The sequence below is a fragment of the Dromiciops gliroides genome, chromosome 3, assembly GCF_019393635.1.
Source record: "Dromiciops gliroides isolate mDroGli1 chromosome 3, mDroGli1.pri, whole genome shotgun sequence".
In the NCBI taxonomy this organism is placed as follows: domain Eukaryota; kingdom Metazoa; phylum Chordata; class Mammalia; order Microbiotheria; family Microbiotheriidae; genus Dromiciops; species Dromiciops gliroides.
Window position 1 is genome coordinate 420,256,248 of NC_057863.1, and position 12,526 is coordinate 420,268,773.

The 12,526-nt window shown below is 35.2% G+C and overlaps 1 protein-coding gene across 1 annotated transcript in view; it reads left to right on the top strand.

Moving 5' to 3' along the window:
- The window catches only part of COL5A2 (collagen type V alpha 2 chain), a 201,670-nt gene that overhangs the window by 156,200 nt on the left and 32,944 nt on the right, over positions 1 to 12,526 (top strand). The window contains 15 exon segments of the mRNA XM_043998231.1: positions 356 to 442; positions 444 to 455; positions 1,287 to 1,340; positions 3,440 to 3,538; positions 3,639 to 3,692; positions 3,797 to 3,850; positions 4,906 to 4,959; positions 5,778 to 5,831; positions 6,636 to 6,680; positions 7,369 to 7,412; positions 7,414 to 7,465; positions 8,454 to 8,561; positions 8,700 to 8,753; positions 12,138 to 12,191; positions 12,318 to 12,371. Of these exon segments, the coding sequence (XP_043854166.1) occupies positions 356 to 442; positions 444 to 455; positions 1,287 to 1,340; positions 3,440 to 3,538; positions 3,639 to 3,692; positions 3,797 to 3,850; positions 4,906 to 4,959; positions 5,778 to 5,831; positions 6,636 to 6,680; positions 7,369 to 7,412; positions 7,414 to 7,465; positions 8,454 to 8,561; positions 8,700 to 8,753; positions 12,138 to 12,191; positions 12,318 to 12,371 (879 nt within the window).

The window sequence follows — 12,526 nt, forward strand, 5'->3', positions numbered from 1 at the left end:
CCTGCCAATGGCAATTGCTGGTTTAACAGCTATATTTTAATATAATTTTAAAGCTATGTCACATATTTGCATTTTTTTCTTTCTCCTTAACAGATATACACTCTATTGATTTCAGTGATAAAAATTAGGGGTTACTTCTATAACTTAATCAAATATGAATCTTTTTATCATATTTGTGCCAATTGAAATCAGCCTATAATGAAATGTGAATGTGATGTAAATTTTTATTTCTAAACTGGAACCTTCCATCATAAAAGGAAGATGCCAATGTATGAAGAGATTGACCTTTTAATCTATAAACAAAAATTATTGTGATTTTCCTATGTATCAAAGCTCTTTCTTTCATTTTGTATAGGGAGCACAAGGAGAGCGTGGTCCAGCAGGTTCTTCTGGACCCAAAGGAGGTCAAGGTGATCCAGGGCGTACAGGTGAACCTGGTCTTTCCAGGTGCAAGGGTAAGGAAATGGAAATTAATTCCTCTTTGGTTAACCTTCAGCATTTTTTGTTCTTTATGTCTTCAAAGTAGTTGTATTTTAAAAACAAGTTTCTCTTCCACTGTATTTGTGCTTTCATCTTGATTCAACATTTTCAAAATGATTTATCTTTCAAGGCACCTGTGGGAAAGTCTTGTTCCAGCTTTTCATAGCTGAGAGAGTCACCGCAGGGAGGAAGAACATCTTTTTGACTCCTCTTGTATTTCTCCCCATTTCTCAGCAGCTTGTTTGATGAGTAGTGGGGAATTATTATGCTATTTTGGAATCACCACCATTGTGAAGCTTCAGTTGGAAAGGGAGGCTGTCTATGAGATGCAGGATTATTCTTATGTGTACCTGTCAGACTTTCCTCTTCCATGACAAAATGGTACTGTATGATAGCATTTATTTAATACTTAACAAGCATTATCTTATTTTCTCCTCACTATAATCCTGTGAGGTAGAAAGCTCAAATATTTATATTCCCATTTTATAATTGAGGACACTGAGGCTCGATGATGTTACAGATTCACTTGCCCAAGGTGATATAGCTTTATCAGTGATGAGATTTAAATTTATCTCTTCAGACTTCATCTATCATGATTTCTGTGATAACATGTCATGTCTCTGCATAGAGCTCCTCTATTACCAGCTATAGTGGAGAAAGGAGATTCTCCACACCAAAGAAGATACTTAAGCAATAGGACATTATGTTTGGTCACTTAGAAATTTTATTGTACTTTGCAGTTATAAGAAGTAACTAAATTCAATTGTAGTGACACCCGTCGTGTTTTTTTTTTCTTTCGTTTTTAGGGTCTGACTGGAAATCCTGGTGTTCAAGGTCCTGAAGGAAAACTTGGACCTTTGGTAAATAAGATGTTAATAGAAGGAAATTCATAACCATTAGCCCACTCTACAAAAATGATGAAACATACATTTTATTTTGATGCTATGTGAACAACTGGATGTTAGCCTTGTTTTCATGTGGAAAAACCAATCCTTTAGTTCTATTTATTTTCAAATGGATTGGCAAGTTGACTAAAAATTTTGATGGATGTAATTGGCTTAAAATTATAGCTCTGGATGTGGTGGGAAGGTAGAGAATATTACATTTTCTTGATTTTGGTGATATTAACCTTTGGTGAAATTCTCATTTCATCATACAGCCATTATTTCATTTAGAGTAGAGATAATTAGGTGTAAAATTTGGCATCTAGTTAGAGAAACTTAGATGTCTAGACTTCTAATATGAATTTGGGTATAAGTCTGAACGTGATCATTCACTCAACCCTTGGGATAGTTTTAATTCTTCTTGTGGAATTTAGTGCTTTGACTGTTCATTATATTACATATATGACATGGTATTCATTCAAGCATTTATTAATGTTTATGTGCCAGACTAGACACTATGCGAAGTGCTGGAGAAACAAAAAGAGGTAAAAGACAAACCCTGCCCTCAAAAGAGTTTATAATCTAGTGGGAGAGACAAAATGTAGGGTAAAAATAAAACTCAAAGCAAAAATGGTCTTGAAAATTTCTAAACAAACCCTGAAAAAGTCCTGTTATATCAAAGAGGAAGCCCCAGGTTTAACACTCACAAAGGCAGTTGTATTCTTTCAGGTAGCATCACCTTTTGGAACTTGTGATGCCTCTTAAGTTATCTACAAGGAGACAGGGAAGGAGCAAAGAAGGAAAGAGATAATGGAAGTAGCAGAAATATAAATACCCCTCAGAATCATAGCTCTGGATAAGTTATTGGATGTTTTGGAATTGAAGAATGATAGCTTACTTTACAGTAGATGCACAATCTATGACATAGGAGGTTTTTAGAAGCCCCCAGAATCTTCTAAAGCTTTAAGACTTCTACTTGTGTCCTACCTACACCATGAACATTTTCAGGCTTAATCTGCAGAGAATGTCCAAACTTGATTTGATTTTCTACAACTCATTAGAGACTAGGCTATCAAATACAGATATAGTAATAGCCTTCATTCTTCTCTTTATCACATAGATTCAAATTCTTCCCTCCCCCCAAACAAAACAGCATGTAATAAAAATCGAGTAGCATTTTTACACTAGATTATGTTTATCATATGCATGAACACCCACATTTTAAAAAGTTTTCCATTGTGATTTTATTTTCCTTGTCACTCTTTTGCACATTATATTGTTAAAGGCATTACCTGAAACAATTACATTTATTTTCAAACAGTGGGGGGAACTAGTCCCTGGGAATTACTATTATAGGAAATGAATATATGCTCACCTAACTTCATTTGGAAATGCTGCATGCAAATTCAGGCTATGGTGATACAAGAAACATTACCTTTTGGTTAATCCATCCAGAAGTCCCACAAAAGGAACAGAATGAAGTGATCTTCATAGAAAGGGAAATTAAAATTTTAAAACATTGTCATTGGTTGATTTTTGCCCTGATGAATTAGTCATGGTAATAAGAATGAGATGTCACCTATTTTAAAACCTAGATAACTTAACTTTTTTTTTGATAACTTTTCTGTGCTGTGTGACCACAGATGACAATATGCATTTTTTTAAATTTTAAAGTTTTAAAAATATTTTTTCGGGGCAATGAGGGTTAAATGACTTGCCCAGGGTCACACAGCTAGTAAGTATCAAGTGTCTGAGGCTGGATTTGAACTCAGGTCCTCCTAAATCCAAGGCTAGTGCTTTATCCACTGCACCACCTAGCTGCCCTGACAATAAGCTTTTTTTTTTTTTTTTTTTTTTTGCGGGGCTATGGGGTTAAGTGACTTGCCCAGGGTCACACAGCCAGTAAATGTCAAGTGTCTGAGGCTGAATTTGAACTCAGGTACTCCTGAATACAGGGTTGGTGCTTTATCCACTGCGCCACCTAGCTGCCCCGACAATATGCTTTTAAGGATTACTTGGAAATAATATGTTAAAAATAATGTTTGACTGACAAAGCACATGGGATATTGTTATAGGGTGCTCCAGGAGAAGATGGTCGCCCAGGCCCTGCAGGCTCAATAGGAATTAGGGGACAGCCTGGTAGTATGGGCCTTCCTGGTCCCAAAGGTAGCAGTGTAAGTATACTGTATAGTATATGTTACTTATTCATTAAAAACCTCATTTTAAGATCCAACATCTTTAGGAAACTGATTATTGCTTCTGTTTATGTGTTAGGGGGATCCTGGAAAAGCTGGAGAAGCTGGAAATGCTGGTGTCCCAGGACAGAGGGTGAGTATCCATTTCCTGACTTTCAAATCAATTGCCTCCAGTTCTGATGTCGTTGTCATGCCTTACCAAGTACATTGCCTTACAAGTTTTCATTGTAATTTTAGGGAGCTCCAGGCAAAGATGGTGAAGTTGGTCCATCAGGTCCTGTAGGCCCCTCTGTGAGTAAGCTCTAAATAAATAGTTGAGTTCTAAAGATAATACTTTATGTTTTAATTATGAGGTGAACTTTCATGAAATTTTATTAGTGAAATATCTATTGAATTATTTTGTTTTATGTTTTGAGTTTATTATGAATTCTAAGAATCTTACTAGACTTTTAAATATTAAAAATCTCACTACTACTTTGAAACAAAACACTGAGAATATCTTTTGTGTTGTAGTTTATAGATATGCAAAATGGGAAAATTATTTAACAGATAATTTTATCATAGACATAGCAAAACATTTGAATCCATGGTAAAATGTGATTCATATTTGACAGATAAATGCTATTTTCCCCTCAAATATGCACTCACTGCTCAAGGGCTTTCTGTGGATTTTAATATGTGATATGCTAGAAAGGCAGCCTAATGTAGCACATAGAAAGCTGACCTTATCACAGGAAAGACTTGGATTCAGGTCCTACTGCTGAATTTGTTGGTCCAGTCTCTATCTTTACTCATAAGAGAAAAGTATATGATGATAATATTTCTCTGTCATATTTTTTCACACTTGGATGTTACCCTTTCTTTAATTATTTTCTTGGTCTTGAAGTTTTGATTAATGATGCTTTTAGTACTCAAAAGTAGATTATAGTAGGAGGTGTTAAACCTTTAAATTGAAAATAGAGAAATGATAAAAGGAAGTAATTTTTACATAAATGTAGAGACTTCCTTTCCTTTCTAAATTTCTAGTTGACTCCACTTACTCATGTGTGGAACTAAGACTATTTAAATAAAAGTCATGTTAGGAAATTAGGGAATGTTGAATTGTAAAACTTGAAGGAGAAAAAAAAAAAAAAACATTTACTAGGCTTTTGAAGAGTTTCACTCCAGGAGGCACTTCAAACAATATTCTTTGATAACACTGACTTGACTTTATCACATCCAGCTAAACTCAAAAAATGTTGTTGGAAAAATTACAAAGTAAAGTCTACGCCTATTGGCGCATGTAACTAGAGAACATGTGTAAGGAATCTGGCTGTGCTCATGTTATTTTTTCTTTTATTACTTAGGGTCTAGCAGGGGAAAGAGGCGAGCAGGGCCCTCCAGGACCTACAGGTTTTCAGGTGTGCCATGATGTGATTTTTTTTTCCATTTCTCATGTCATTAATTAAATGGGTAGTGTTTTAAAATGTAACCAGATATAGTAGAATATTAAGTTTTTTTATTTTATAGTTTATTTCCCTAGCATATTATTTTATTCTAAAAATTGCTAAAATAAAGAGAACTAATTAATGTTCTTTATGCCACAAGGTTTGTCAGATAAATTTAAGCCTCGGGGCCTATATACTTTTATTGGTTCACTCTGTAAGACTTTTTCAAAATCCTTGGATAAATCAGAGGTGAGAAACATTACAGATTTGTGGTTCTCTAATATCCTGGGAAACTTTTATTAATTTTAATCCCTTCAAATTTAGAAGCAGGATAGCAGTGGAAAGAGTGACGGATTTGGAGTCAGAAGACCTGGGTCAAGTCTCAACTCTGTTCCTTTTTTTGTATGACTCTGGACAAGTCAGTTGACTTTTTTTAAGACGCAATTTTCTCATCTGTAAAATCAGGAGGGTGTCAGACTAATAACTTGATGGTCCCTTCCCAGCTCTCAATCTGAGATTCTAGAGAAAATAATATTTTTTTTTTAATCAAAGTATCAGCACTATTAGCTAAAATGGTATCTGAAAATGAGAACCTGGCCATACTGTTCAGACTCAGATATTTATCCATGGTTTTTGTTTTTGTTTTCACTTTAGTGTGTTTCTGGGTAATGTCTTGTTTGAATATTTAATGACATAGGCTCTATGCATGGTGATGGTGAATTATTAACACTTGTGTCCCTTAAAGATTTACATGTTCACAAGGACATTCCTTTTTTTTTTCTTCTTTTTAGGGGCTTCCTGGTCCTCCAGGTCCTCCAGGAGAAGGTGGGAAGCCAGGTGACCAGGTACTTTTTAAGCCTTAAATATTTATTAATCTTTACCCAAAGTCATTTTATATAGTTGAACTACATTTATTAACCATTGGGTTTCTGTTATTCTGGAGGCAATAAACTTTATCTGTTGAATGACTCCTTCCTATGAGTTACTATGTCAGAGTGACAAGATTCCAGTTTAATAAATACAAACCAAACCTTGTCTGGTAGTCATGAGTTTGCTGTATTAGTCCAAAAAAAATGATCATGAAAGGATCAGTTTCCAACAATAATTTATATTTCTCATTTTTGTCCTTTTCACTTCACTTCCTTTGATTTTGTTTAAGATCATTAAGCCCAAGTGAATACAATGAAAGAAAGATTTGTCTTTTTGAGAGATCTACAAATATATTAGCATTTAAAAAGCAACAGCAAACATTTGATAAATATTGTACAACTATAAACTTCATAGTTTATACTTTGCAGTGGGTGTCTTGATTGTTCTCTTCACCATCAAACAAAATCAAGACAAACATTAAAAAATTTCTATTATCTGAGTATAGCTAGTCAAGTTAACAAATATTCATTATCTGCTATATGTGCCAAGAACTTTACTAGAGAAAGTATTTTAGTATCAATGAAATGATATCTCTCAGATTGCCAAAAATGTACATATTTATATTTTATCAATTGGATGGAGTCATTAAACTGCCACCTACACATTTAAGCAAATCAGGACTACATTCTGGAAAGATTTCTCTCTATTTTCAAGTGTGTATTTAATGTCCACACACAATGTTCTCTGTGCTCTCTCCCCAATCTTCTTTTGTTTTCTAGGGTGTTCCTGGAGATCCGGGAGCAGTTGGTCCTTTAGGTCCTCGAGTAAGTATATTCCCTATCGTGATTGATTTTGAATCTTCATTTTCTCTGTTGTCTTAAATCCCTTCCTTCTCCTTCTATTCCTCTTTCTTCTCCTATTTTCCTTCTTTTTCCTCTACCTTCTCCGCCTCGTCTTCTCCTCCATCGCCACCATTTACTCCTTCTTCTTCTTCTGAATTTACTCACAGGGCTCTATCTCACTAATGATTGGCATGAGAGCTTTCCAGGCTTTGAACCTTGACCATTTCAGCCTCCCTTAAGAATCTTACTGGATGCCTGCTCCTGGGGGCTCATTACAGTAATGCTTAACAGTGAAAAAACCCAATTCACATAGCCTAGGGCAGCACAGAACTCTCAAGCTCAAGAGATGCATCAGGTTCTGCCTCCCCATTTGTTAGGATTCCAGGCATGGGCCACCACACCCTCTGATGGCATCTTTTCTTTTGAAAACCACAGTTTTTGTTCTCATAATTATTTATCACTTGTAATAAATGCTAAATATTGCCAGATGAAAATCCATTTTATGGGAAAACATTTTGTTCTGTGAAACTGTCATGCTTTAAGTTAATTTTCTTATTGCTAAATGAGTCAATCTGGTCAAAATTGTTTTCTATGCTAGTTTTTTTTTTTTTTGCTATAAAACATTTTGATGAAATGTATGAATCAAATAGAGATTACTTTCTGTGTTTAGGGAGAACGTGGTAATCCAGGGGAGAGAGGGGAACCCGGAATACAGACTTCCAGGTGAAAAGGGGATGGCCGGAGGTCATGGTCCTGATGGTCCCAAGGTAAATAATAAAGCGTTTATTTACATAATGTAAAATTGTTTTAAAAATATGACCGCATGGGGCCGCTAGGTGGCACAGTGGATAAAGCACCAGACCTGGATTCAGGAGTACCTGAGTTCAAATCCGGCCTCAGACATAACGCTTACTGGCTGTATGACCCTGGCAAGTCACTTAACCCCAATTTCCCTGCAAAAATAAAAGAAAAAGAAAAAATATGACCACATGGTCGTAGTTAAATGGATTTGTTTTGATTGTGCAGATGACAATGAATTCTTTCACCAGGACAAACCATAGCATATATAAAATATTTTTAGTATATTAATAAAGATTTTAAGTCCATTTCTTAAAATATTCCCAAGTTGATTATAGGTTTCCTAGTAATAACTCCCAATCGCAGAAAAAGACATATTCTAGAAGAGTGTTGTTTATTATAAAACTTTTCCAATGATTGAGGTTAATCCCCCCACCTTCTCCTTGTCTCAACTCCCATGACACTCCTTGCTAAGGATATGAGTACATGTTTTCCTAAGGCCAAGCATTTATACAATGAACTATGTGAAACAAAAATGTGTTCTCTTCCCCTTGGGTACCATTTGTGACTAGTTCAAGAGCACATGGCCAACATCTGCACATTCATCCCCTGGATGATGCAGTCATCCCTTGAATCTGAAGACATTGCTGCATATTGTCTTAACTGTGCCTAATATACTCCATTGTTATCGCTGTCAGTGCATACAATTTATAATTCCCCTATCGTGTGAAAAAAATGCTACCAAATGAGCTTCCTTTCCCTTTTATTACTAAAGGAAACATGGCAAATGAATTTCCTCTTATTTTCCATCTTCAATATCCCCAAAAGAGAGAGAAAATATATACATGCCTAGCATACTACTATTTTTCCCCTTGGAAAACCCAGTATGGTCAGGGGTATTTTTCCAAATGGAGAATATAAACATCTGAATTAAATCATCACTTTTTTCCCATTTAGGGTAGCCCAGGACCCAGTGGGACTCCTGGTGATGCAGGTCCTCCTGGACTTCAAGGTATGCCAGGAGAAAGAGGAATTGCAGGAACTCCTGGTCCAAAGGGAGACAGAGTAAGACTGGCTAATTTTATTCATTCAGCACTCTCCTATCAATATAATTGGCTCCATGCTTTAGTCTTCATTATTCTGTTTCATTCTTGACTATTCTGAACAAGGGGTAAAGTAATAACAGCCTTTTGGTTTCCACAGGGTGGATTAGGGGAGAAAGGTGCAGAAGGTACAGCTGGAAGTGATGGTGCACGGGTAAGTAATACATCCCTTTTGCTAGCTGCTATTTTAGGCTTCCATGACTGTCTTATCTTGCAAAACATTATTGACCATTCATTCATTTATCATTAGAATTGAAGGAATGATAAAAAGTAGGTATAATGGCACTTTAGCTAGTATATTCAGGAAAGATAAGATTTTGTAAGCCTTCAAACAGAGCTTTATTTTTGAACTTTTCTTAGCATAGTAGATAATTAAAAATTCATTAGTTCTCTTTCCTGTTTCATTATGAGTAGACTGGGAGGAAATGCTTGATTCTGAATCAGCATTTTATGCTTTTGGAGCCTGATATAAAGCCAAACACTGTAGAGCTTTGTAGTTTGTCCATGTAAGAAATCTAATTTATAATTCATATTCTTTAGTATTCTTAGAAGTTGGAATAGGGAGAATTCCACTTCATGATTCATAATCATGCATGTCTTTAATATGGAAATTGAAGAAGTGATGATGTATGACCTGAAAACATTTGCCTAGTCTTTTTATTCAGTGTTATATCAAAAATTGAAATATTGTTACAAGCTACAGAATAGAATAGAATGTGGTTGCATTCTAAAGTCAAATTTGACCAAATGTGAATTATACACTGGAAGAGCTACTCAGAGTATATTTCCTGGAGTATACTCAGTTTTCTGAAGAGTTATTTCTGTTTCAGCATTACACTTTGCTATTTGCTCTCATGACATTTACTCAATCTATTTACATTTCAATGACAATTGGAAAGTAAAAAAAAATAGACAACCAATGATGTGAAGTCCATCCACTAGTAATATACCACATTTATTAGAATCTTATTCAGACTGAGTAAAGAACACAAATTAAAAGGTGAAGATTAAAGACATTTGTCCACAATCATTTATTACTGATATTTTAAAAAGATAAAATAACTGGAGACCTTGTAGATGACCAGATTGTGAATGTCACGTAATGTCAGCAGGTTTTTTCCACTTATTCCCAACATCTAAAGATGATGAAAATCATTCCCCGTTAGGTTAGCTCCTCTGTTGTAGTACTGGTCTTAAATTATCTCTATTCTTGGGTAGGTAATGGGGTGATATTTCAAGGAGTGGTGCCTTAGCATTTTTCTTCAGAGAAAGAAAAAAAATGGCTAACTACATATATGTTGACTGATGGACTGACAGCTATATGTTAAACTGGTATTTAAAATTCTATTTCAATGGAAAGGCAAGCTTAATAAGTTTAGCACTTCAGGAATTGCTGCAATCTCCTGCAGTGAAAATGATAAATTGTTCTGAGGAAAGAAGTAGTTTGGATCAATTACAATAACGTCAGAGTCAGGGAAAAATGAAGACATGTTTTAAAAGAGTTTTCTTGATATGAATAAATGGCTTCCTAAGTAATGAAGAGACCTTTATGTTTAATTGGAGCCATTAAGGAGAAGAATTAGAGAGGCAGAGGAATGATGTACCACCAAGTATCCTGGGAATATAGTAAAGATGTCTAACATTCTTGCTAGAAATACAAAATTAAAGAAAAAAAAAACTTTAAAAGTTTCCTTAGTAATGCAAGGAGAAATTAGATGATAAAGAAAAGCTAGTCTGGATTTTTAGAGATATTAAGTAGAAAGATATTTTAGGAAGATTCAAATGTAGTTTAGAAGTGAGAGTCTTCCATTACTGGTAAGAATGACCTACGTTTTATTCCCAGGGCTTCAGTTTTCATATACTTGCATCTTCAGAGCAGCCAGTTTGGGCCTATGTAGCCAAGAAATTATTCTATTTGTCTGTCATATGACAAATGTGGTGGGAGTGAATAGTTTATTCCATGTGTTTTCTAAGTAAAAGTTGGAATGGAAGACTATAGAGGGAAAATCTACTTAAAAATTGGATATGGACTTGAAGAACTATTTAGGTGACTCTGTACCCAAATTTCAAAGTAAATGTTTATCAAAGATCAAATTCAATATGTTCATGAAAATCAGGCCATTTGAAAACCTTTCATAAACCTCATGATCAAGATAAAGATATGTGGCTTCAATGATAGGACATTTAGTCAGATTGAAAACTGGTTGAATGACTGGGTCTCAAAAAAGGATACCTAAAAATGGTAAACTGGAAGTAGTTATCTATTACTACAAGAATCTGTCCTTTTTCTTGTTCTGTTTATCATGTTTATCAAGAGAAGATCAGAAATAGTATACTTGTCAAATTTATGGATGATGTAGTTAATATAGTAAATGATAGAAGTGGAGTCCAAAAACATCTTGAAAGGCTAAAACAATGGGTCAAATTTGACAAGGTGAAGTTTCATATAAATAAATATAGCATCCTACATGAGTTCAAAAAGTTAGCTGTAAAGAAACCAGTGGGAAATAGTTGGTTAGGGATCATTTATGTTCAAAAGATCTAAGAGTTTTAGTATATTACAAATGTGATTTAAGTAAATAATGAGACCAAGCAGTTAAGAACGTTGATTTGGATCCTGGGTTAGGTTAAAAGAAGAATGTTTGGAATAGAGAAGGTTAGTTCCGCTATGCCTGGCCCTAGCTTAAGTACCACACTTATTTCTGGGTACCATACTTTAGGAAAGACAAAGTAGAGAGTTTTCAGAAGATTGAGCCTAAGACTGTGAAGGAATTCTACATTATGTCATATAAGAATGACTTGAGGGAACTGGGGTCATTTAGCCTGTCTTAGCCTGGGAAAGAAGTTTTGGAGGATGGCTAGTTTATTTCAAGTTTAAAAAAAAGTGAGGGGCAACTAGGTGGCGCAGTGGATAGAGCACCACCCCTGGATTCAGGAGGACCTGAGTTCAAATCTGGCCTCAGACCCTTGACACTTACTAGCTGTGTGACCTTGGGCGAGTCAGTTAACCCCAATTGCCTCACCAAAAAAAAAAGTGAAACATGGTAGAGAGAGGAATTAGATTTATTTAGGTTGGCTCTAGAAGGAGGAATAAAATGTCATTAATAGAAATTTTAAAGAACATTAAAGTTTCATATAAGGGAAAACAAATTAAAGCTGTCCTCTGGAAAGGATTCTTGCTTTGGTGACATTCAGTATTCAGATGATCTTTAAGTTGTCTTCCTACTACCACATACTTCTTCTAACAAAGTATGTGCATTTCTTTAGAATAAATGCATAAAAGTCTATTTGTATGTGACTATGGAGTTGAATTGGGATGAAGGAGATTAAAAAGAAAAGCTTTGGCAGTGACTGAAGAAAAATGTTTTCAGTCAGACAGGAAAAGAAGGACAGAGAATCTTCAGATAAGATCAATCACAGTATATGGCAGGCATACTTTAAGTGAAACAGGGAAAGTATTCAGAAGTCAACAATTTTACATTTAATAATGGAGATTTCTGTGAGTCCTTGTCTTTAAACTACTTATGTCATTTGGCAGGGTCTTCCAGGTCCCTTAGGCCCTCCTGGTCCTGCAGGTCCTACTGGAGAAAAGGTATTATTATTATTTTTTACTTTTGCATATTTTATCACCTTATGAAAGAAGCGTGATTTAAAAAAAATCCTGTGAGACTTTCAGGTGACAAAACTGGAAATAACCACCTAAAACTTTATTTTCTAGGGCGAGCCTGGCCCTCGAGGCTTAGTTGGCCCTCCTGGCTCTCGGGGAACTCCAGTAAGTAAAAATATTTTTGTCTTCTTTAATGTAAATATGAGTACAACGTGACCAATAAGGAAATATGTTTTGCATGCCTGTAATTGTATTGAGTTGAATCATTTTTCAGTTGTGTCTGACTGTTCATGACCCCATTTAGTGTTTTCTTGACAAAG